Raw genomic sequence first — 25,069 nt, 5'->3', positions numbered from 1 at the left:
AAGAATTGCAGACATTAAGACAGCCCTAGTAGTAGTTCCCACGTGAGGGCCCTGGGGGTGGCCTGGGCTCAGGGAAGACCAGAAAAGCCCCTGACAACCATCTTACTCCTGGCAGGGGCTCTCATCACTCCACACAAACCCCTCTTCTGTCCTCATAAATGGCACCTAAGTGTTAAACACAGGAGAAGGATTTTATATCCTCAGCTACCTTGTTTGACAGAAGAGGAAAACTAGGGCCCAACAGGGCCAGCTCCAGGCTCAGGTTCTGGGTGAAGAGTGTGTGTATGTGTGTGTGCACAGGGTAGTTGTAGCTGGAGGGGCTGGAGGCCTGAGTAACCAAGGAGTTAGCCCAGCTCTGAGCAACCCTCTAGCAGGAGTGACAAGGCCAAGGTCATTGTTAACAAGTGTTTATTGTTAATAAAACCATGGTACATTTACAATAAGTGACATTAATGTATAGTTACAGTATCATACAATATTACAGCAATAAAATAACGCCTATTCCTTTGTACATCCAGCTCAAGCAGCTAGTCAAAAATATTTTCCAAGATTGTAAGCCTCTGGGGGCTTTTCAAGGTAACCAAAGCGACGCCTCCTGAAGCGCCAGGGCTCTTGGTGAATAAATAGTTTCGAAGGTGCAGCCAGACAGCCCAGAGAAGGCTCGACCCAGAGCAAGCCGTCCGGATGCTCCCCCAGTGTCTGGTCCATAAATACGACAGGCGTCTGGCCTGATGCTCGGCTCCACCTGGGAAAGCCTGGGGCTACGGGCCTGCGGCCGGCAGGACAGCTGCAGCAGGTCCTCGGCTTGCCCCACTGCCCTCCCCCTTCTACACCTGGACCTGCAGTTCCCACAACCAGTGCCCTGCTTCCTGAGCCCCCGGGGCAGCCTAACTCTAGGCTGGGGTTTCAGGACTGGCCTCTAAAAGCAGCAGCAACAAAAGCTGAGGCCAGCAGGCTCGCCCACTCCACCCTGTGCACTCCATGCCGCCCTTGGCTCAGCCAGGAAGTCCGCGGGCATCAGCTGGGGAACTGCCTTTTCACGCTAACAGAGCAGGCGTGTGCTCTCCCGAAGGAGGGCCTCTGTAGGCCTAGATGTCGGAGAAAATCCGGCTCTAAGTGACCCTCTGGCCAGGGGTCTTCAGACCCCGGAAGGCTCACACCACAAAGGCACAGCCTTGAGAGAGAAGTTCAGGGATTTGGGCAGCCTTTCTGATGTGACCTTGAGGAAAAAAAATAGCAGTTTCTGTATGAAGTGGCCTGGGGCGGCGAGTTTGTGTTCTCTCCCTGCATCAGGATGCCCACACCCCCAAGGGCCCTAGCTGGGACAGTCTGCACTTGGGGAGGCCTTGGGATTGTGAGTGGTCAGAGCCTGGAAGGCATGGTCAGAAGCTGTTTCAAGCAGGGGTGAATCAGGATCAGCCACAGACCTCCAGGAGAGAAGGGGCACGCGAGGGTGAGTACACGGTGGCCCTCAAGGTGCAAACTGTGGGGGTTGGGGGTAGAGGGAGGGGCTGCCTTTTGGCCTTGTCTGCCCATCACTCGTCAAGCAAACCACCTCAGGGCAGGGGGGGTTGAAGGTGGTGCTGCCCAGTGACAGGAGGGCTCCGAGCACATCTACCTGCCCAAGAACAGATCAACACCAGAGGGACAATCTGCAGAAAGGGGGGAAACTGAGTCCCATGAGCCTGGCTCCAAAGAGGCCTACAACCAGTGCCCCTACCCCACCCCTGCAGTGGGGCCCCGACCCATCCGGAGGCCCCAGGTATGTACTTGTTCCAACACCCCCGTTAGCACCTGCTCCCACCCCCCAGGGATGCCTAGAGCCAGAGCCTCGGCCCAGGGGGTGTGCAGCCCTGCTGCGCTGCCTCCACCCTCAGACCCGGGAGGTGATGTAGACGGAGTGAAGGCGCTCGGCCAGGGTGCTCTGCAGGTCCTGCAGGGGGTCCAGGCCCTGCACCTTGCTGTTGCGGCCGTAGATGAGCTGCCGGAAGGAGTCCTGCTCCAGCAGGGCTTTCATGTGCTTGAGGAAGAAGCCTTCACAGAACAGGGCCAGTTCAGGGGCGTTGTGGATCTGGGCGGGGTGAGGGAGTGTGAGAACTGCGGCCTTTGCACAGCCCCACCCCGTCCCCCCATGTCGCCCAGGGGCCGGGGGCTTTCCCCTTATCTGGACTCCTTCCATAATTCTCTCCTCCCGCTGAGACTAATCTGGGCCCAAATCCCAGCTCCACCACCAGGAACATCACCGTTCCTGGCGCCATTGTTTTCTCTGCCTACTTCCCACTGCTGCCATCACTGAAGGGCGGCCATCCTTGTGGGGGCAGAAGCTCCCTTAGCAATACCGGGGACGGGGAGCCCAGCCCGAGCCTGGCACCTGAGCAGTTCACCCGGTGGATGCTCAGTTAAGATTCTAACTCAACAAATACCAAATGTCCACCCCGGGCCAGGCCTCGGACACCAAGTTCTGGGGCAAGGTCCCTGCAGTATGCTTAGAGCTGATGGTTCTACTTTGGGAGACACAGAAGCCAGAGAACCAGGTAAGGTCACAGCAGCTGGCGGGCAGCGCTGTGAGGACAGTAGCAGGTGTCTCATGGTAAGCCGGGGGCTGTGGCGGCAGCTAAGAAAGCCACGGGGCAGGTAAAGGGAGATGTGGGAGGGGTCCTAAGGGGCCGGCCAGTGTGATATTTAGCCTGCCCGCAGAGGAAGCTTCATAGGAGGGAGGCTTTAAGTAGAGGAGTGACAGTCTTAACACTTGTCAAAGACCCTGGAGCCTGCAGGGTGACAGCCAAGCATGGTGAGGCCGGGTCCAGGTCATGGTCTGGAGAGGGGAGGCTGGGTGGCTTGGGGCAGGGTGGGCACAGCAGACATGGAAGAAAGTGGACAGACTGCTGATGTGTTCACAGGGAGGGAGCCAGCCAAGACGGGGCAGGTTAAAATACATGAAACTCCCAAGTTTTGAGCATGAGCACCTGAGCCAGGGGCCGTACTGTGCGCCAAGGGGGTAAGGTCACAAGAACAGGTTGGGGAAAAAATCAAGGAGGAACCTAAGGAAGTGATCTAACACGGGGAAGCTCAGCCCTTTGGCCCAGGCCCCCCAGCCTGGGAAGCCCGCCTCCCGGGCTACGGGGAGCACAGCTCACCCCCCTCCAGTCCTTCCTGAGGCAGCCGAGGCCCTGGAGGAGCCGAGCCCGCGGGAGGCAGCAGGCAGTGTGGCGCTCACCTTGGCATACTTGTAGGTGTTCACGGCACTCTCCACGCTGAGGGTCTGAGAGCACAGGATCTCGCAGTGTCTCTGCAGGGCATCCAGCTGGAACAGGCTGGCAGCCGACAGCAGCTGGTGGGGGAGGCAGACGTGGCCTTGGACGTGGGCAGCCAGGCCTGTGGCCCGGGCATGGGGGAACAGAAAGCTGCTCCGGGCAGCGTGCTGCAGGCCCTGGTTTCTCCTAATCCTCGGGGCCCTGCCTGCCTCCGCAGGTCAAGTCTGAGAACTGATTCTTTCTGTTCTAGGTCACCCAGGTACTTGCTGGGACACTTTGGAAGGCACAGGATAGGGGACAGACGCTGGATGGGATTCCTGACCTCAGAAGGTTTTCAACCTCGAGCTGTGCTCTGTGCCAACCTTCTAGCCAGGCGCCCGACTAACGTGGGGTCGTTTTCTAAGCAGTGAGGAGGTGAGTGGGAGGCTGGGCTGCCTTTGATCCTGCTGGGCCCATTATCCCGACACTGAAGCCCTTCCTCCCCCTGGCCCCGTCCCCCGCCAGGCCTGGCCCAGAAGGTGGGTGGGCAAAAGGCCCTTCCTGTCACAGGAAGAGAAGGGACCAGCAGGGAATGAGGAGGTCCTGGAAGAGGCCACCTCCCTTCTCAGCTCTCCAAATGCCTGGTCCCTGAGTGCCAGCAGCTGGGCACAGGGCACATGGCTCCCAGTCTTCTCCCCAGCGCCGAGGCCTCACCTCCAGGATGTCAGCGGCCGGGATGTCCAAGGCTTCTGTCCCTCCGTAGTACAGATACTGCATCATCATCTGCGGCAGGAAGAGGCCCCATGTGAACACCAAACGGACCCACAAGTCCCATGTCCTTATCTGCCCCCAGCAGAGGGCCACTCTTTGCCCTGGGCCTGGCTGTGCCCTCCATCCCTCCATAGGGGGACACACACACATCCCCCAACTCCCTGAAGCTACAGTTTGTGTCTGTGCAGTTTCTGGAAGTCAGTCCAGAGATTCTCCCTCCTGGTCGCCTGCGTGTAGGACAGGCCTCCTTCTAGGCGGTGGCTCTTTTCTGATCCTCAGGACGGCCCTGTGAGCCCGGAAGGGAAGGTACTATTCACAGATGGGGAAACTGAGGCTCGGGGGCGCAGGTAGGCAGCATGGCTCGAGTCACTCCAGTCTCCTGATCCCCACACCAGACCCCCAGGCCGTACACTGTGCATTTCTCTCACCTACATTTTAAACATGGGCCTGGGACAGGGGGACTGCCCCCAGAAGCTGCTTCCAACTTTCCTGTCTGTGCCGGGACTCCAATGTGGAGGTGAGAGCCAGACCCTGTCTCTCCCCACCCCCACCCCCGGCTTTGTTCCCTTGGATGGCAGGCCCAGAGCTGGGATTGGGATCTGCTCCAGAGGTCACCTCGCTGCCTGGCCCAGACCTGCCCGGGGCTTCTGGGAACAGAGGGCCCAGGATATCAAATGAGGTAGCCCAGGAGTGGGGAATGACATTCAGTTTTGCTGAGGTCTAAGTTACGAGCTCTGCCATCACACTGGAGTCCAGGAAGTTCCCCGCTGGAAAAAGAAAAGCAATTCGCGCTGGCCGGCTGCAGAACCCGCCCCAGCGAGGAGCTGGCAAGTGTGCAAGTAAACACGGCTCCAGCCGGCACAGTTGGGCTCTGTTAGCAGCACAGCCCCTGGGCTGCAAGAGGCACCAGAGGGTCTAGGGAAAGGAGCCCAATCCCGGGGGCATGGGGATGTGGAGATGGCCTGGCCAGTCTGTCCAGGCCCAAGGTCTGTGCCCGAGACCTCTGTCCACCCCCACCACAGATCGGTGGGCGCCTACAGGCCTTCCATAGCCCCTGCTGGAGCACATACAGGGTGCTCTGCATTATGTGTCTGTCCCTCCAGGAGGCATGTGCCTCGGGGGGCCCCAGGCCTGGGCTTTTCCACCACCCTCCGGGCTGGGCTCGGAGCTTCGGATGAGCCAGGGCAAAAGCCCCTGGCCCAGAGCTGGGAGTGGAGTGGGTGGGTGGGCACGAGCTCCCAGAATCAGAGGCTAAGGGGTGGCCTCAGGGCAGCCCCTCAGCAAGAGGGGAAGCAGGGGCGCAGCTCCCCTTCCCAGCCTCCACCTTCAGGAACTGGTTTGGACAAGGCGCAGCCTACTGTGGCCCCCGGAGCTCCCTGAGGTCACCTGAACGAGTATTAATCCACGAAAGTCGGACCAGAACTGCTCCCTCAGAACCTTTTTGAGGGAACTGGGTGGCCGGCAGGCCTGGGTAGATGGGTTTTGCCCAGCCCGGCAGCCCCCAGGCAGGACGGGAGTCATAGGCCTCCCAGCAGGCTGCCCGCGGCTCTGGGCAAGGCCTGGACAGGATCAGCTGCAGAGGGAAAGCATGGTTTGCTTCTGGGCTGAATAGGAACCCAGGAACCCAAATGCAGGAAGGCTGCAGACACTGCACGGATAGGACTGGGGTCAAGCCAGAGAAGACCGGCAGGGTTGTTCCGCAGAGGCCTGGGTTTAGTTGGCAGTGACCTTGGCAAGTGTCTAGATGTGCACTAATGCCACAGCCACTGGTCAAGTGTAACTTTCAAGCATTTGAAGTAAGACTGGTCTGAATTGAGATGTGCTATGTCAGATACACGCTGGATTTCAAAAACTTAGTATGAAAAAGACGTAAGGTCATTATTTTTTATATTGAGTGCATGTAATATCTGGGCTATAAAGAGTTAAATAACATATTATCAAAATTAATTTCACCTATTTCCTTTTGGTGTTTTATGTGGCTACTACAAAATGTTACATTCCACAGGTGGCTTGCATTATCCTTCTCTTGGATGGCCCAGCTCAGAGCTCCTTGGGCCTATTTCCTCCACTGGAAAGCACATATCATGACCGACCTCCTTCTCCCTCCCTCTCTCCCAGGGCTGTGGAAGCCAGGGAGCTACTCAGGGGCTGCTCTGAACCCTGCAGGCTTTGTCAGGAAGCTCTGGCGGGGGACTGAAGAGCGCTCCAAGCCCAGAGAGCAGAAGTCTGCATCTGGAGGCTGCCCCCGACATGGGGCTCTGCCGTGGGGGTGGAGCTCTCGAGCCACAGAGCCCACATTTCCCAGGCCCGTGTGCGCCGCGGATGGTGGACCTAATGTTCCCAGGGACCCTCCCCGCAGCCCCGAGAAGCCGTCAAGGGGCTGAGGCTGCTCTGGCACGGGCCTCCCCACCACTGGGCAAGCGCGGCCTCGCCGGGCAGCTCCGGGGCGGTGGTTCCCTGGGGGCGCACACGCGCCCTGCTGCCGCCTGTGCACTGCCCTCCTGCGTCTGACTGTGACCCCCACCTCTGGTCCCACCTCACCCAGACACTGGGCTTCTTAGCCAAATGAGTTTCTTGAGCTGCCGCCTACCCAGGGAGTTCAGATCGAGGGAGGGAAAAGAGGGAAGAGGAGACACCCCACTCCGCTGCCGGGCCAGACCCTGGGCCGGTCCCCTCTCCCCTCCATGCACCTTCCTCCATCCCTCCTCACCTTCATCACACAACTGGATTTCTCTGCAGCCTCCCACATGGCGCCCTGGCTGGGCTCGTGAGCTTTGTAAATGCGAACTGGGTCATTCCACACAGCCTGGGTGTGAATCCTGGCCCTGTCACTCTCGCTGTGTGACCTCAGGCAAGTCCCTCAACTTCTCTGTGCCTCTGACTCATCTACCAACAGGGAATAACACACCCACCACTCCTAGGACGGTGCTGAGCCCTGAAGCTTAACTGATGAACACCAGCAAAGCACTTGGAACCACGCCCGGCTAAGTGTTAGCCACGAGGACTTTTCAGGAAGATTCCTCTGTAGGTTAAAGGTCAAACCCTTCGTGCGATAGCTCTCGGGGCACCAGACTGGACTAGAGGGCATTTCTGGAGCATGTTGTGGTCTCTGCTTCTGGAGTTTGGCCTGCACCGTCCCCCTGCCTGGAGCTTGCCCCTGCCAGCTCGGTGCCCCAGTCCCCGAGAGGCGCTGCAGCTGGGGGTTAGATGCCCCTTTCCTGCACTCCCCATGCTGTCCCCACACCTCTCACTCTCAGAGTCCCGTCTCCTAGAGGGCAGGTCCTTGTCCTATTTACTGCTGTACCCATGGTGTCCAGGGACGATGAAACGCTAACAGTAAGTGGGTGAAGACTGCATGAGGGGGGAACTAGGCCGTTTTAGATGGCTCCTCCCTGTGCTCCTGTGACAGTGATCCGTCTCACTAGGCCACAAAGCTGTCCTGTGCAGGGCTTGACCCTGGACCCCACACCAGCTGCTCCCTGGCCTCAGTCCCAGCCCCTGGGGGTCGTCCCTGAAGCCTGGGGCCCACCACACAGCCTGGAGACCTAGAGTCGCCACTTCTTAGAAAGGAGCTCTCAGCTGGGGCTCGGCTGACATCCCAGCCAGTCTCCTCCCTCCAGACTCTCTGGCCACGACTGGCGGCCAGCCTGTGGAGTGTCTACCACGCAACCTCCGAAGTTCTCCAAAGCTGAGGGTCCCAAAAGCCTGACCTTGGTCTTCCACAACCAGGATGGCCCAGCTGGCTTTTTCTGCCCGGCCTGCCTGGCTGGGGTCCGATGCTTGGCAGGACTGGTGCAGCCCACACCGTGCCCCCAGAGTGTGGGGGCCAGCTGAAACGCGGGAGGGCGGGGGGCTGACGCGCAGTCTGTGCTGTGGGGAGCCCACCCTGAGGAAGGAGGGCTCCTACAATCACGTGTGGGGGCCGGGCCTCATGTGTCTGCTGTCCGTCTGCCCAAGCCCCTCGCCCAGCGGTCAGAGCTCAGGACTCGTGAGTGAGGCTCTGAACTATAAGGCCATGACAGAATGGCCGCTGTGGCCTGGGACAGACCTGGATGCTCCAGCTGACAATGGATTGAGTGAACGCAGAAGGCAGTGGGGATGGAGTGCAAGAGGACCAGCTCCCAGCTGCCTCCCAGCCAAGATGGACAAAGCCAGGGGGCGCTGGGGGAGGCCACCCCTGCCCTGAGAAGTGTGCAGCAGCACGGAGGCTCACACACCTGGAAAATGTGGTACTTCATGTCACTGATCTCGATGGTTTTGCCGCTGTCGCCGTCTTGTTCTGATTTATTGGTCATCAGCGTCTTGAACCTAGAGCAAAGGGGGTGAAACAAGGCGGGTCTTGCACATGACTTTGACTTCATCACTGGGCAGCAATGGCACCATCCATCACCCGACTGGTCACCGGGAGACGGGACATTTTTAAACTTACTGCAGTGCTCCCAAAATAATTCTCAGCAAATGGCAGCTTACATCATCCTGGGCTGACAGCCAGGCTGGGCCCCGATCTGTCCCCACTGCCCCCCGTGAGTGACTGTGATGCCTCTGGCCTGAAAAGTGACTCTTCATTCCAGAACATTTTCTAATAATCAGAAGCAGTAACTCGACTAGGAAGAACGCTAGTGCAGAGCGTCTCCTGGAGAGCTCTGGGTCCCACCGCTACTGCCCCCCTGTCCACAGGACCCACCTCCGCAGGGCAGAGGCTCCTCTAAGGAACCCGTGTCACCTCTCATCTACAGGAAGCCTCCCCCGCCCATCCAGGGCTGAGGCCGGGGCCTGTTCCCCGAGGCAGCCTACCTGTTAGAAGCTGTCACCAGCAGGACCTTGTGTGCATAGAACAGCTTTCCTTCCACTAGGAAGGTCACGTCGGACATCTCCTTGTTATTCAGAAAGTGAGGATCTATGGCCAGAGGGACAGAAGGGACATGACCAAGGGCCCCCTGGGGGGTTGGGTAAGCATTCCGAGAGGCTGGGGTGGGGGTATAAAGGGGAAGAACAGAGACACTGAGGCCAGGTCCTGGGTGCCAGGAATGGGGAACAGAAGACCAAGATATGCGGGAGAGAAACAAGAAGCCAGATGGGAGGGGGCTCTGGAAAGGACGAGGAGCAGGTGGCCACGGGGCGAGCCTCACCTAGCCTGGCAGGCAGGGTCTTCCGGATCTCGGGGATGCTAGGCACCGGGCTGCTGCCATAGCAGTGCGTGAAGATGGCAGCCAGCTGCTGGGTGACCGCGTCATTCTGCCGGGCAGAGGAGAGAGAGGCACGGTGAGCCCGCCGGCCATGGCCACGGCGGCAGACCCAGTGGGCTCCTTTCCGAAGGTTCGGAGCAGCCACTGGCCTTTGTTCCTCCTGGATCTGGCCTGGTGGGAGATGCCTGTTCCTCCATCGCGGAGTCCCCAAGTGGCTTCTCTGGCCGGGCCCCAGCCCCAAGAGCTCCCCAGCCGGGCCGCTGCAGTCAGGGTGTGGGGCGTGCGGGAGGGGGCCTGCATCTGTCTGGCCGCGGCCAGGGCCTGGGTACCCAGCCGGCCCGGCGCTTAGGGCGGGGCCCACCTGATGTCACTCACCTTACTGGTCTTGAGGATGTCAAACATGAGCTGCAGGCCCTCGGTCACCAGCTCCTCGTTGTACTCCTCCTCCTTGATGGAGCTGAAGTCCCGCAGGAGGCTCTGCACCACCGAGTAGCGCGACTGGGAGAAGGAGGTCCTCAGAGACTCGATCCACACGTGCAGCTTCCAGGGGACGCCTGGGGGGAGGGTGGGCGGTCGTCACCTCCACCGCAGACGGACCCCCGAGCCCACTGCACAGTGACCCCCTCTCCGGGCGGGCTCTGGGCCGGTTCCCCCAGGCCGAGGGGCTCTTGAGCCAGGGCAAGGGAGCTTCATGGACCCCGACTGGCCCTGCCGAGAGGTCAGAGGGGATTTCAGGTGCCCATCAGATAAGGCAGGGGAACAGCTCCGGCCCGAGCGCAGGGCACCCAGACGGCTCAGCCTGGGGCCACGCCAGCCCCACTGTTTGTGGGGCCCCGCGACTACTTACTGGGAAGACCTATCAATTACGAGGGCTGGCCAGGTGACCTATCAAGCACAGACACCCAGGTCCACGCCTGTCCAGCACTCAGGGCACTGGCATCCAGTGGCATGTAATTACTGTGTACCAGCTCCCTGGAGGGTGTCAGTGGGGCCATAAAGTAACTTAAAACTATTTTGTGGAGGTCACGACAAAAGCTAGTAATTTCCTTGGTAATTAGAGAGATAGCTTCTTAACCCCCAGCCTCACTGTGGAATAAAAAAAAAAGACGATGGCATTCCCCAGGGACACAATGGCGCAGGCAGCATTAGCATTCTCGGTGTTCTGTCTGTAGCTAGGAATGATGAACCCATCTTACAGGGAGGAACGCGGAACCTGACTGGCCGCAAGAAGAAGGTATGGCCTCCACTCCCCTGGCCCAGGCTGGGCACGTGTGTATGGTGGCTGCTGGGGCAGTAAGCCCAGCTGCCCTCCTGCACGCAGAGCTCATGGAGAGCCAGCTCCGGGCCTTGCAGGACGTCACGGTCTTAGACGAGACTCCGCAGCATCAGTGACAGCGGGACGGCTGGTCTCACCCAGGTCTGCCTGTCTGAGCGGCCTCCCTGGAGGCAGGAGCATCCACAGACTCACAGACCCGAGGAGCGAATGAGTCTGGCCACGTCACAGGACAAGGCCAGAAACTGGCCCCTAACTGACCAGAAATGCTGACTCCTAGTGATGCAGATGTTCCCGGGGCCACACATCCCAGGCTACAACCAGGTCAGGGGCTGCAAAGCTCCCACCAGGGAGGAGGAAAGGGCCTGAGGCTGGAGGGCTGGGCCGATGCCCTCTCAACGCACCCCAAGGAGGACCCCCATGGAGGACCAGCTGAGGCTCATGGCCTCTCCCGTCCTGGCCAGCTGCTGTCAGGCCCATGGAGACGGAGTCCCGCCCTATGCCCGGCTGCCCTGTGGCCTGTCTGTCCCTGTGGGCCCAGCCCTCCTCCCGTCTGCTAGAGAGTGGTCGAGTGCTCGTGTGCACACACGCCTGTGTGCATACGTGCATGCGTGGGGCCTCACCCAGTGCCCGCAGCTCCATGGTGATGTCCACATAGCCATGCTCAGCGCTATAGTACATGGCCTCTTGTAGGGCCTTCGTGCGGGTCCGGCTCAGCCGCACGGGCCCTTCGCTGCTGCTGCCCTGGCTGGAGGTGTCGCTCTCCTCCACGCCCTCGGCCAGGATCTCCTCCAGGGACAGGACGTCCGCTTTGGCCTGCTGGGGCTGCGTCAGGAGCTTCCTCAGGACGTTCCTGCAGGCCCAGGGATGATGGAGGGGGGGTGCCTGAGGTCCTCGCCATGGACGGTGCCCACCAGTGTTGCCCTCCCGAGCCCCGTGACCTCGATGGGCTGGTGTGGGGCACTAGGGGCTCACGGCCTTCCCCTCCTAGGCAGGCTGGGCCGGGGCTCCCAGCACCCTCCATCTGCAGCCACCTGAGCAAGGCAGGGGGGGTTCGGGGGGACTGGCCCTGGCGAGACACACCCCTGCCCCTGTCACCGCCATCCTGGTACTACTTAGTCATGGGCTTTGGGGCCAAGCCGGCCCTGCCATCCTGGCTGTGTGATTTCAGATGGGTTGCTCTGCCTCTCTGTGCCCTGAATGCTCTGTCATCTGTGGAGTGGGGTGTCCACGTCACCCTCTTCCAGGGTTAACGGGAGGCCAATGGACAGCATTAGATGTAGAGCCTGACACGTAGCAGAACCCTGAGGTGACAGCCAACCATACTCGCAGGAAGGGTCTGAAACCCAGGACATGTTCATACGCTTTGTTTCCCGGCCTGCCACGAACAATAACAAACTGAAGTCAAGAAGCCGGTCACACGGACTCCCGTGTGGAGAATGTTGGACTTGACGGAGCACATTCCCATGTACCACTGCATTGCATTAACCTTGTGAGAGCCCAGGGACCCCACCGCTCATGGTGGGTGACTGTATCACACTCAAGTTCACATGGGGCAGGAGTGTGGACCCAGGACTGCTGGTTCCGTACCCCAGGTTCATTCTGTCACATCCTGTGGCCTGGGATGGCTGCAGTGGGGGGCAGGTCCACAGGTCACATGGGGGGGCTGAGCCTCCTCCCAGCAGCCCTGCCCAGCCGGCTCCTCGTCTGTGATAGAGGTCATGCTGCACCAGGCAGAGACCCTCTCGAGAGACCCAGGGTCATCCCGCTGTTGCCTTGCTAGCTCACCAAGCTTACAGAGCAACTTGCTTGTGCCGTGCCCTGGTATGGGAAGGTGAGCCGGCCGCCACCCCTGTCCCCTAAATCCCATGTTCCAGAGAGAGAAGTGGGAAGCAGATGCGTGGACAGAGCGTGTCCACACAGGGTGAAGAGGCTACAATAGGGGAAACCACGGGCCGCTGGGGGGAAAAGGCCTAGTAGCATGGGTGTGCAGTATGGCACTGGGGGGCGGAAGGGAGGGTGAGTTTTGGTGGCTGAGCAGGGACGGCACCGGCAGAGGCCAGAGAAGAAAGCATTCTAGGGAGGAGGCCACAGCAGGCACACTGCTTTTGAGAACAGCATTGGAGAACAGAAGTAGTTGTCCAGCCCACCCTTCCCTTCTGGCCCCTTTTCTGGCTTCTAATAACCTCCTCTCTTGTCTCAGTCTGCCCCCCCCCCCGCCCCCCGAGCTGCCGGATGGCTCTGGTTGTAGCCTGCTGCCCGCCCCGCCACACCCCTGGGCAGGCCTGGCCCCCACAAAGCAAGGTCTGCCATCTGCTCCCGGAGGGGGATGTGATTTCCCACACAGCCGCCAGGAGGCTCTTCGGGGCAAGCGAATGCTGTGCGAGGCCCTTGGAGCCCCGGGAAATAACTACCCAGGGAACATGGAGGGGACGAGCGTGGGAGAGGACCTGGCCCCAGGGTGGGCCAGAGCGTGTAGGGGAGAGTCTACAAGAAGTGGGAGACCCAGTGTCAGTCCCAGCTCCACCAGGAGGTGGGGGGCCGTCCCTGCCACCCTGTGTCTCTGGGCCTCTGACATCTGAGGCCTCTCTGTTCTTTGAGGACCTGTATCTTATTTCTGGGTGGCTTCCACGCAGACCCCCCATCTAGAAAGATCTCTAGCTCTCCTGCTCCCCATGGGGGACTTGGGCCCCTAAAAGCCCGTTTCATGCTCCTTTATCACACAGGGCAGGAACCCCAGGTGCGTACCTGTGGCCATGGGCGGCCGAGTGGCTGAAACAGTTCATGTCCTCATGGAGGGAGGAGGCCATGCCATTGGCTTCGAGCATGCTGAGTAGGGGGTCAGCACCTCGGCTCAGCAGCAAGCTGACCAGTTCGTAGTTCCCTGGAAGGCAAGGCAGACAGAGGGTGCTACCACTGCCCCTGTCACCGTGTGCCTCTACGGGCTGCTGTCCAGTTCCCAAGCTCCATAGAAAGGCTGATGAACAGGGTGGGGGGGAGACCCCAGGGGCCCAGAAGGAGGAGGATCCGGGCTTGCTTCAGGGACCTGGGCATGTGGCCGCAAGTCTGGCTGCTGGCCCGGCCAGGTGGACCCCTTGGCGTCTCGGGGGCGCCCTTGCTGGGCAGGGCAGCTGCCTGTATACCTACCAGCTGCGGAGGCCAGCTGCAGGGGGGTCTCTGTGTAGCTGTCCTCACCGCCACTCACTGCAGAGCCCTCCACATGGGCCCCGGCGTCCAGCAGCAGCTGCAGGGCACAGGGCAGGACAGGGGGCAGGACACATCAGTGTGGCGGGGAGTGGCTACAATGTGGCAGGGGAGGCTTTGGGAGAAGGGCCTCTGGTTCCCTCCAGGCATGTGGCCAAGACCCAGCTCACCTGGGCAGCTGGGGAACCTAAACTCTGGAACTTGAAGTTACCCTCAGGGCTTCAAGTTTCTAGAATCTTCACGTCCACTTTTGTGGCTTTGGATCAAGGCCCTGAGCTGTGGGGGCCTTGGAGCTGTTTATCAAATGCTTTCCTATGAATCGGTTGCAGTGACCTTTCTAAAAATTTATGCAAGTGAGCAGAACAGAAAGTATCACCCCCAGTCTACAAGGGGAAACTGAGGCTCTGGGAGGCAGCAGAGGTAGTAGGAAAGGGAGAGGTATTAAGAGTCAGAAAGAGCTGAGTGTCAGTGCTGGCCGCTAACCAGCGAGTGACCTTGGGTGGGGAATGAGCTCAACTCCCAAGGCCTCCGTCTTCCTCATCTGAAAAACGGCCAGAGGCCTGCCTTGCTGCCATGCTGGGGATGAAATGGAATGGTGCTGAGCCCACAACAGGGATCATAACCAAAGGCCTCATGGGGTCTCACCAGAGGGGTCCAGCAGGCAAGGTGGGGAGGCATGGGGCCGGGGTAAGACCTCACTGTCCGCGACGCCTCTCTCCCTTCTGGTAGGGGCAAGATGGTGCAGGGCTAACAGATGCCAAGCAGTTCCAGCCGAGCCGGGCCTGGCTTTGCCTTGGGGCAGGGGTGGCGTCCGTGAAGCTCCAACAGGTGACTCTGAGCTGCACCTCACCTTCCCTGACTGGCTGCTCTGGAGGGAGCCCTGAGATCCTTCCTGGGTTTCTGACACCAAACCCACAGCCTTCTCCAAACCCAGGGGAATCCCCGCCTGCCACACACCTGCAGACCAGGCATGGGGGGCCAGGCTGACCGCCAAGCCTGCACTCTGGCATGTGGGAAGTGGGAAATGGCTGTCGGCCGGAGGCTCTCATCAGTCAGAAACCAGCTGTGGCCCTGCTGCCCGAGCCGGTGCGCCAAGGTGGGGGAGGTGGAGGACTGCCTGATGGGGTGAAACTGGGCCCCAGTCCAGGCAGGTCTGGGGCACAGCCCTGCTGGCCGGTCTGGGCTAGGCTGGAGCTCCACTCGGTGCTCAGGAGGGCAGGAAGCAGCAAGCAGGCAGAGGACGGCAGCTGGCCTAGTGCAGACCCACTACTGAGTCACCGCGACAGGCAACAGCCTGGGCACGGTCCCTGCCCTCAGAGAACTTGCTGTCTAGCAGACAGTCTGCAAGGCGGACGCATGAACTCCCAGGAAGGAGCGTGCAACCCCGTGTATCCTGGCGGCCCAACGAGCAAAGGAGTCTGGGAGTCGAGTGGCAGAGTGGTTGGTGGCCTATGTGGGGTGAGCCGCTGCTTGGCTCTACTTCGGGGCCGGAACCCCACCCTCACCCCAGCCACAGCTATCTGGGCCATCGTGGGCACGACAGGGCATGGCCTGTCTGGCCAGGTGAGCTGTGCCACTCTGAGTCCTCTCAGGAACTGGGAAATTCACAGACTAAGCCTTGAATGGGGATGGGCAAAACCGGAAGGACACCCTGAAACAGGGCCAGGGAGCAGAAAGGGCTACGGGTGGGGAAGATGATCGGAGGAGAGAAAAAGGAGCCCACATGCCATTCCAGCAAGCGGAGACTCCCGGACCGATACGGAGATGCCTGCCTGGACGTGGGCTTGTTCCCTAAAATTCCACACATATCCTTATCCTAAACCCTCTCCCTGAGCCAAACCGCAGGGGCAGGGGGTCTGTCCTGCTGACTCGGAGAGCGGCCCTCTGCTCTCTCGGATTCCAGGCAGGGCTACTTTCGGGGCCCGGCCCCCCGGGCAGGCGAGGGCTCCCTGCACACGAGGCGGACACTCACCTGTACCACAGAGATGTGTCCGTGAAGCACAGCGAATGTCAGCGAGGTCCAGTGCCGGCTGTCGGGGTGGATGGAGGGGTGCCTGGGAGAGTTGCTTGGAACCTGGAAAATGCCACAAAGGATCCATTTTTTTTCGGGTAGGCAAGTACCATTCCCGGGCAGGTGACCCAGGCACCTGAGCAAGAGGGGGGCATCGGCAGGGAGGGTGACTAGGAGCCCCTTCGAGTGCCTTCTGTTGCCCCAGTCATGTCTGCATGAAGCCCCCCGCCCCGCCCCGGCCTCGCCGTAGATAAGACTTGGCAGGATGATCGGTGAGCGCCACCCATCCTGGGTAGGGACACAGCAGGGATGAGGCTGTCCCGGAAACAGAACCGAGCCCATTCTCTCTGTGCTGCTCCCCGCTCTCGGATGGGAAGCCCAGGTGAGAACAGAAGTGCTCTGAGCATCTGCGTTCCCATTCCTCCCAGATACCGCCCCGCTCGGCTGCTGGAGACTGTGGGGTGCTCCCCTGCTGGGCCGGGTGCCCCGCGGCGCTGCTCACCTGGATGTCCAGGTTGGCGCCCGCATCAATCAGCATCTGGACCATCGCCTCGTCCCCGGCTGCGCAGGCGTACATCAGTGGCGTCAGGCCCTATGGGAATCAAAGATCAATGCTAAACCCTCGGGGAACAGACACGGTGCCACGTCATCCACAGGCCTCGGTCCCAGAAACCACAGTCTGGGCTCCTGCTGGACCCAGCTGCCCATCCTGAGCTCGCCCTCCTGCCCCTTCTGGGCCCAAGGGACACACAGTCCATGAGGCACGAACAGGGGCCATTTCCACAAGTGTGGTGGGACCCCAGAGGGGTGGACAGCATGGGCCCTGGAGCCAGACTCGGCCAGACAAGGCCCCCTCTGCCAAGGGGAGCTGTACACTGTGTCCAGGTCACTCGTCTCTCCCTGTTTCTTCTTGAAAACGAGAACAACAGTATCCAGCTCATAGGCTTGTTGTAAAAAAAGATGAGTGACCGTGTGTGAAGTGCTTCGTCCAGAGGAAGCCGACCTCAGGAGCTAAGAAATCACAAGAACGCAGTGAGCCCGTCACTGCCGTGGTGTCACCTGGCCCTCTCCTCACCCACCCCTGGCCCTGGGCACCTCGGTCACCCATGAAGTGGTTTATGGCCAATATCTCCTCGAGTCACCATAACACCCCTAGTAGGGAGGCTCTACTATTATCCCCATTTTATAGACGAGGAGCAGAGAGAACCAAGGCCAGTTCGCACAAGGAGGAGGAGGACCTCACACAGGACCAGGATCTGCCTGAGCCGCGAAGCTGCCCCTTGGAGGCAGCTCACGGAGCGCGGCCAGGGGTCTCACTCGGCTCTCTCGGGCCACGGAGCCAGGACGAGCTTTTCCGAAGGCCGAGGCCCAGTCCCTCCCCGAGTTTTGAAGCACAGCTCGCCGGGCTGCCTCCTGGCTGGGAGTCTGTCTCCGGGGCCAGTCATAGCAAAGGCGGTGGTGGAAAGTGTTATTCCACAGCTGGATCCTGGCGAGCGCGCGTCTGGAGCCTGCGATGTTATTTATTAGGTTATTTGTGTGTAGACAAGATCTCCTTACCTCATAAATCTTTGCCTAGTGCCCAGAGATAAAGAAATGGCCTGACATTAATCACGGGTGAGAGAGCTGTTTACCCACAGATCATCCCATAAACACCAAGGCCGAGGGCACAAACAGGATAGAGCATTCCGAGAAGAGCCGGGTGGCAGGAGCGGGCTCTGGCTTGCTGTCAGCGCCCTCCGCACTTGCCTGACGTGGCTCTCCACGCGTCTGCATGCGGTCCAGCGTTCGCATTGGCTACGAGTCCCGGGAGGGGAAACGACATTTCTGTGGCAGCCCCATCCCCCTCCAGGTCCGTGGGGAGGGTAAAGCTAGCAGGGCCGACGGCCAGAGCTCACGGATAACCATCGCTGTCCTTGCATGGACGCGAGACCCAGAACGAATGCTCACTGAGCCTTTATTACATGCCAGATGCAGAAGTGTCCCCGAACCCTCCAGGGCCGGGGCTGCAGTCCCCCATGGGTGGAGGCAAGGAAAGTGACCCTTACGGAAGTGGGGCAGCTTGTCCACGACGCCACAGCTATAACAGGGCAGATGGCCGTGGGCCTCACCCCAGCACCCTGAGCAGGGAGCAGACGCCCCAGGATGAAAGCCCCCACAAGACCCGGGGAAACTGCTCTGACAGAGGCACCCAGCCTGTGGCCTCCCTACTGCCCTGCCTCGGCCCCCCAGCCCAGCACACGGCCTGACTGTCCCACCTCTGTGCTCCTGCTCCCAGTCAGCTTCTCTCCCTGGAGTGCTGCCCTACCGTTCTCTGCTTCAGCCCTGCCCTCTCCCTCCCGGAGGCCCTGGACCCCAGCCGTCCTGCCTGACAGTCACCCCTCCAGGTCCACCCTGGCCTTGTGGCTGACCTGGCACATTAGCACACCCCATCCCGTGCTGGCATTTCACGGGACAGCATTCCACCCAAGCCCTCTGCTGTCCAGGAGCTTTCCCCCCCACGTCTGTGTGGTCTTCCAGACCACAGTGCCATCATCTCTGCAATGAGGACGCACAAAGTGGCATCAGACAAACCAGCCAGACAGTCCATAGTGGCCAAGAGCTTGGAGTCAGACTGCTTCTGACCCCGGCTCTGCTCCGCCCTGGCTGTGTGACCTCATGTGAAGCAACATCTCTGGACCTCAGTTTTCCTCATCTATAAAATGGGGACGATAGTAGTACGACATCCTCAGGCCACTGTCAAGACTGAATGAGTGCATCTGGGCAAAGCACTTTGAACGGTGCCTGGAACATAGCTGCGCCCTACAAATGGCAGCCCCTCACGGCCAACACAGTAAACAGAGCAAACAAGACCCCCGAGTTCTGTCTCAAATTGTGAATCACTTCCAACACTTCCTCTTCTGGCTTCATTTTACTCTCTAGCGCTTCTCACCAACACACTCGGTATGTTACATTTGTATTTCTTAGCACGTGTTTCCCCGACTAGAATGCTAACGCCATGGAGGCAGTAGGGTCTGTGGGCCTGGTGCGGAGCAGCCCACGAGGCGCCCAGGGCACATGCCCCAGTGACTAGTTCTCACAGCCGGTCCTCCAGGCTTTTGCCCAGCCCTGCACCATCTGGGCCAGCGTCTGGCCTCCCAGCCGGGGGGGAAGCAGAAGCTCCTAGACAGGTTTCCCCGGTGGTGCTAGGAAGGTCTTCTAGCTGACGGCCCACCAGCCCCGGGCAGGGCGCAGCGTGGGAGGCTGCCCACTTCTCAGGAGCACCGAGCAGAGCAGCTCTCAGGTTTGGAACAGAAGGACTGTGCCACCCCCTCTCATCATGGCGAGTCCCCTCCTGTGTCCCCCACGCCTGGCTAGCAGAGCTCTCTGCACGCACCTGGTCGTCCATAGTGTTCACCCCGTCCGGGCCCAGGGCGTCGATGGCCTGGTTGATGAGGTCCGTCCTGCCGCAGTTGAGCATGCGGAAGCCCAGGTCCTGGTTGAACTTCTCCGTGGCAGCTCGGGCGTCCAGCCTCCGGAAGGAGCTGAAACAGCACTCGGGTCTGCACAGACAGGACCCCGAGACATGTGATCAGGACTGCGTGTGAACGCCTGGGGTGAGGGCTTCACCTCTCAAGGAGGTGAAGCTGATGAGGGGCAGGACGACAGGGAATTACAGTTTGATTGGCAGCGACTGGCCTTGTCATGCTCAGTGACATGAGGAGCACAGACTTCTGCTCTTCTGCAAACATGTTCAAGAAGAGCTCTAAGCTTCCCGGAGCTGTCCACTGTCAGGAAACGAAGTCCCCTCAGAAAGAACCCACTAGGGACTCTGCCTGAGCCAGACACAGCTCCAGCCTGGGCCACAGTGCTCGCCTGTGTGCCTTCTGCAGGGCAAAGGCTGCCCTCGGACTATAGGATGGCTATGGTGGCCCGGTTCCAGTTCTTGGCTTATACCTTCTCCTCGAGGCTTCCCGAGGAGGCCCAGAATTATCAAACAGATGGTGGAGAAAGGCCCAGAACCCCATGACCATCCCACTACCATCCAGCCATCCTACCAATGAGAGTCATAGATTAAAAACTGTGTCTACAAGATGGCATGGGGGGGGCTTCCATAGGGGTGCTTCAGCCTGGAGCCTTAGCTGGGCCAAAGTGTGGAAAGTTTATGTCCCAGAATGACATTTGGGAATTTGCCATGGAGACAGAGGAGGCTATAACTGGGGTTGAGGCAAAGGCTAAAAAAGAAAGAAAGAAAGAAGCAAGTCTCTCATACGACAAGGATAACCAGCAGAACGTTCTCCAGACTGACTTTTGGAGACCAGTCCAATATAAGACCATGCTGGGAGAAAGTTAAGAGTCTAGGCTTGGGGCCATGTAGACCTGGGTTCAAATTCAGACTATTTTCTAGCTGAATATCTGTGGGTGAATTATTATTCCTCCCTGATCCTTGGTTTCTCCATTTGTAACATGTGCATTACAGCCCCTCTTTCTGTAAAGTTGTCACAAGGACCTAGATGACACATGTACAAAGGAAGGGCTCAGCCTAGCGCCTACACCAAGGAAGAGCTCAGAAAAAGTAGTGTCAGATATAGGAACAGAGGAGAGGACCCGCCTTTGCTGATTACCCCCCAAATATCCCACAGAGCCAGACTGTGCGGGCTCTCCTGCCCATATCCAAATGCGTGTCTGCTCTGTCACCTGCGGCTGCAGAATATGCACCCAGAAAGCAGCCAAGGTCTGGAATCATCAGTCTAAGAGGCATGGCACCCACAGAGCAAGCCTTGGGAGGGGCTCCCCTCCCCACCTCCCAGATAGGGGGATGTGCAGGGGGCTGGGCGTGGAACCTGGGGCCCTCCAGCCTCACTCCTCCTGTTCCGTACTTGAGTTGCCGGGGCTCACAGTCCAGGCCGGGCAGCAGCAGTCGGGCGGCCTGTCGGATGTCGCCACTGTCCACGGTGAGGCTGCGGCGGTGCTCTGCGTAGGTGATGGCCACACGCATCCACTCCATCAGGGGCGGCAGCAGCATGAAGGGCCTGTGAGGCAGCAGAGAGAGAGAGGGTCAGGCAGGTGGGGGGCGCCCTCCAGCACGCATGCTCTGAGCACGGCTACAGAGGCTGCTCACCCCTAAGCTTCAGGCAATGAGGTGTGGGGGGGGGCTTGCTCCTTGCCCACACAGACCCCAATTTGTCCCCTCCCGTAGACACTGTCATGGGTCAGGAGAAATTCCCATCATGGGCCACGAGCAGACCCTGAGGGCCTTAGGTGACCCATGAAAGGAACGGTTTGCCAGCCTGTCAAATGGGGGACTCCTGAATTCAGACAGGGGTCTCTCTCTGCAGGAGAGACTGCCTCCTGGGTAGTGGGGGGCGTGCGGAGGGAAGAGTCCCACAGACGCTGGCTCCCACCCCAGCTTTGCCCCAAGCAGCTGTGCTCCATCACCACAGACCAACACAGCCCGAGCCTGCTCCCGGCATCTGTGAGATGGGCTGTCGTGAAGCTGTGTGTCGTGACATATGGGGCATAGTTAACGGTCACCCCCCTTTCCTCAGCCTGCACCTGGGCTGAGGTGGGCTTTACGTCCCTTCCTGTGGCAGGCCGGAGCTGCCTCAGCATGCCACTCCCTGTCCCGGGAGAGCATAACACTAAAAACTCAGGGCCACAGTGACATGGGGCGGGAGGTGGAAGCAGGGAGAGATTTCTGCTGGGGAAGGCCTCTGAGTTGCCAACTCCAGGGGGCACCCACTCACAAGGTTGTCCATGTGTCACCAGGGGGCGCCATTCACATGGACTGTGACTAGTGCCCCCTAGCATTGAGCAATACAGCGGGCACAGCTGCTCAGGGCTAGCCTTCTCCCTGCCCCAGCCCTCCCATCCCCATCCTGCCGGATCTGGTTTACTGCTGGGGAGGCAGGGTCTGCTCCCTGTCCAGAGGGGCTTTCCTCCTGTCCTCTATCTGTTCTGGCCAAGTCTCCCATGGTGAAGACCATCTTGGGAGACCACCTCACAGTCCAACCCATCTCAGCGCTGTGGGCAGCCCTGACGGCCAAATGACTCAATGGACAACCAGCCTGCTCTGCCCAGAACTTTCCTTGCCTGGTCACAAGGATGAGGCAGCCCTGGCACCCTGCCCCTTGTGGCTGTTCTCTCCAAGGACAGCCCGAGTCCGCCTCCCATTCCTGTGTGTGCTCCCCGCCCTCCTGATGCCTGCCACTCCTCCACACCCCACTCCCTGGGACGCCCTGGGCTCCTGGAGCATTAGGCGTCTGCTGTCACCCGCCATCTTGCCCCTAGACTCACAGAGAGGTGCTGTGACCAGGAAAAGGATCTCTATTCTCTTTCCTCAGCCACTAAGTCAGTCAACTGGAATCCACGGGAGACCCTCAGACCACTGGTCTCAGATTTCCAAACACTCAGGAAATCGTCAGAACTTTTAAGGGCTTCTCTCCTTGAGGGAAAAGATGCTTTTTATTTATTTTTAAACAAAATAAGCAGATGTGATCTTGAAGGTGGTTCGTTTGGAAGTTATTTTGATGTTCTGGGCCCGTCGTTTCAGAAAACCTATCCGGGTCTGTGTGTACCACCTGGCGTGATGAAGAGTCTCGGGTAGGGGAAGCCCAGCTGCTCTTGGCCTTCAAGAGTGCCCTGGACCTCACCCGACCCATCTCCAGTCCTGGGGCATATCCTTCACCAGGACACACCAGACCACCACACACCCGTGGTTCTCAAGCTTCCCCTGCCCTTCCTACCTCCTGCAGAGAACGAACCTACTCTTATCTCTGCCCATCCAGACCCTGTTTATTCTTCAAGGCTCAGTTCCAATACTTTCTCTTTCCAGAAGCCCTCCTGATCCTCTTTCCCTGAAGAAAATAATCTCTTTCCGCTCCAAGATCCCTTAGAACTTGCTCTTCCTGCAATAAATGTGTCTCATCTTCCTGACTAGACCCACTGTGCCTCAGGACAAGGATGATGACCTGCTCATGTCTGTGTACTCCCAAGTATGCCCAGCACAGGGACTAAACAGAATAGGTCCCCAATAAACATTGGCCCAATGACTAAAAGTAAGGCTGAGCGTCAGGAACTTGTTATGGTGTATCTAAGCTTTCACTTCTGGACCAACTCCTGTTTCTGCCCAGAAAAGACTGGTGTATAAATTCCAAGGGCATAGTGCTGACTTGCTAGAGTGGGGAAGCCAGGAATCCATGGGGGGAGCGTATAGAATATAGGAAGTTCACGAGCCATTTGTGAACTCCTTCTGTTTATAGAACTTTGATTATAAAAATCCATTTGAATTCTCCCCAAATAGTCTTGGATTTTCCAATTCTGACATTGCAATGCTAGAAGGCAAGCTCAGACACATATTTCTATATATATATCAGTCCTTCTGATCCAAGGGGAACGCTCTATCTAAACCACCAGCATTGGGACTGAAGTGTAAATGAAAAGCTAGTTCGTGGATTTGCCAGCCACTCTTCCCTGTTGTGGCCGACAGCCAAGACCAAGTGCCAAGTATGGACACTGAAGCTCTAAGCAGCATCTCCCAGCTGCACTAGGGGAAATCCAAGAGGGAACTTGGGGAATCACCAAGTCTAATCAGATGCTGTCGTGATTCATCACGCTCCAGGCCTCTGAGAGTTCGGTACATGAAAAAATACGGCGTTGGTAAACTTGGTGGGCAAGTACTGGGGATTGGCTCGTTCAGCCTCCATTATCCCATCTTTGTTGGAGACATAAACCATTGAAAACTACATTTCCCAGACTCCTTTGCAGCTGGGGTTCTGGAGGCAAATCAGATTTCACCATTAAGATCCAGCTGCATGAGGTCTGGTGAACAGGTGTGAGGCCAAACCCATGTTTGTGCCCCCTTTGCCTGTTTCATGAGACATGAGGTCTAGTTCTTCTTTTCTTACAGACCCTTCTAGTGTCCATTTTCCACCTGGCTGAGTGCTTCAGAGGCCGTGTGCTTCAGAAAGCAAAGACAAAGACTTCTTTCGGCTTTAGTTCGGAATTGCATTTCCAGGGACTATCTCAGAGGGAGCGGCCCAGGCTGGAGGAGTCTTGCATCCTCCTCGGAGGCTGGGCCTTGAACCTGCTCCTTGAGCTCTTCCAATGATTCTGTTGGCATCTGATTCCCTGCATTAAATCCCTTCCTGCTTAAAATACCTAGAGTGGCTTCTGTTTCCTGAATTGAATGCTGACTAGATATTCTCAACATACAGAAATCCTCCAGGGTTAAGAGGGTCCCTCTGCCTCTGGGGTAGTGGCTGGTGTCTTCCTGTCAGGGCCAGCTCCCACACTGATGTCTTCAGGCCTTTTCCCCTGGCCCACCCAGCCCCCTGTGGTCCATGGGAAGATAAAATGACAAGCAATTCAAGGACTTTCTCAGTAACATCCTTCCCTTGGCCTGTGGGTTCCAGGCTACTACTTCCTTTCTGGTAATTTCATCTAGCCCACTAGACATGCTGAGAAGCTGGCCTGTATTCCTGGACATTCTGGAAAATCCCCAGAAAAACTCCCATCTGGACCGGCTGTGGCTACATCCTACCCGTAGGGTGAGAGGGCCCCAGAGGAGCACGGCTGGGAATATTGACATCTGCATTGTCCCCAGGGTCTCCTGCTTTGTCCCCTCCCAACGAAAAAGTCGGTTTCTCTCTTCTTGCCATTCCTCGAGGCTGAGCTTGGCCACAAGCCTTTTGCTGCCAGGGCAGGTGTCCGCTGTGCCAGAGGCGGAGGAGGCACGGCTGAAGGTGCCCCCTTTGGTTGGCCCCTCTGTCGCTAAGACATCCCTTGCTGGGTCCAATATCTCTGAATAGCGGTTCTGTAGTGTTCTGGTCTCAGGATCCCCTTCGTACTCTTACAAATTATTGAGGCAGCCAAAGAGATTTTGTTTAAGTGTGTTATTCTACGGCTATTATTGAATCAGAATCCAAACAGAAAATGTTAGGGGCGCCAGGGTGGCTCAGTCGGTTAACCGTGGGCCTTCAGCTCAGGTCATGGTCCCTGGGTCCTGGGACAGAGACCTGAGTTGGGCTCAACCCTGCTCATCGGGGAGCCTCCTTCTTCTGCTTCTGCTACTTCCCTGGGTGCTTTCTCAAACAAATAAAGTCTTAAAAAACAAACAAACAAACAAACAAACCAGAAAATATTCGAATACACCAGTTCGCATCTCCCAACAATATCCCAATATCAGCTTTCGTTGATATTGTCATCACCTGTAACAGAGCCTCTGGAGAAGCTCCCTGGGACACATGTGAGATGAGAGGGAGAAGGCAAATAACACTTTATTCTTATGAAAATAATTTTGACCCTGTAGATTCCTGAAAGTCTTCAGGACCCCAGGGGTCCCCAGAACACACTTTGAGAATCACCACCTTAAGACAAAGCAAGGCTATACTTGGGCAGAGTGTGTGGCTGGGGT

General features: G+C 58.5%; 1 protein-coding gene across 1 annotated transcript in view; it reads right to left on the bottom strand.

Moving 5' to 3' along the window:
• Positions 1–392: 392 nt before the first annotated feature.
• ABTB2 (ankyrin repeat and BTB domain containing 2) overlaps positions 393–25,069 on the bottom strand; it is a 172,442-nt gene continuing 147,765 nt past the window's right edge. The window contains exons 4-17 of the mRNA XM_080814981.1: positions 20,535–20,687; positions 19,052–19,217; positions 16,181–16,270; positions 15,640–15,741; positions 13,611–13,707; positions 13,212–13,347; positions 11,087–11,316; positions 9,566–9,744; positions 9,134–9,239; positions 8,799–8,901; positions 8,222–8,312; positions 3,948–4,016; positions 3,218–3,331; positions 393–2,071 (exon numbers count right to left, since the gene is read on the bottom strand). Coding sequence (XP_080671107.1) covers positions 1,874–2,071; positions 3,218–3,331; positions 3,948–4,016; positions 8,222–8,312; positions 8,799–8,901; positions 9,134–9,239; positions 9,566–9,744; positions 11,087–11,316; positions 13,212–13,347; positions 13,611–13,707; positions 15,640–15,741; positions 16,181–16,270; positions 19,052–19,217; positions 20,535–20,687 — 1,834 coding nt within the window. The 3' untranslated portion in view covers positions 393–1,873. The remainder of the gene's footprint in view (positions 2,072–3,217; positions 3,332–3,947; positions 4,017–8,221; positions 8,313–8,798; positions 8,902–9,133; positions 9,240–9,565; positions 9,745–11,086; positions 11,317–13,211; positions 13,348–13,610; positions 13,708–15,639; positions 15,742–16,180; positions 16,271–19,051; positions 19,218–20,534; positions 20,688–25,069) is intronic.

Source organism: Martes martes, assembly GCF_963455335.1.
Source record: "Martes martes genome assembly, chromosome: 10".
In the NCBI taxonomy this organism is placed as follows: domain Eukaryota; kingdom Metazoa; phylum Chordata; class Mammalia; order Carnivora; family Mustelidae; genus Martes; species Martes martes.
Note: the sequence above shows the minus strand (reverse complement) of the source record. Positions and strands in the feature narration are given on the sequence as shown.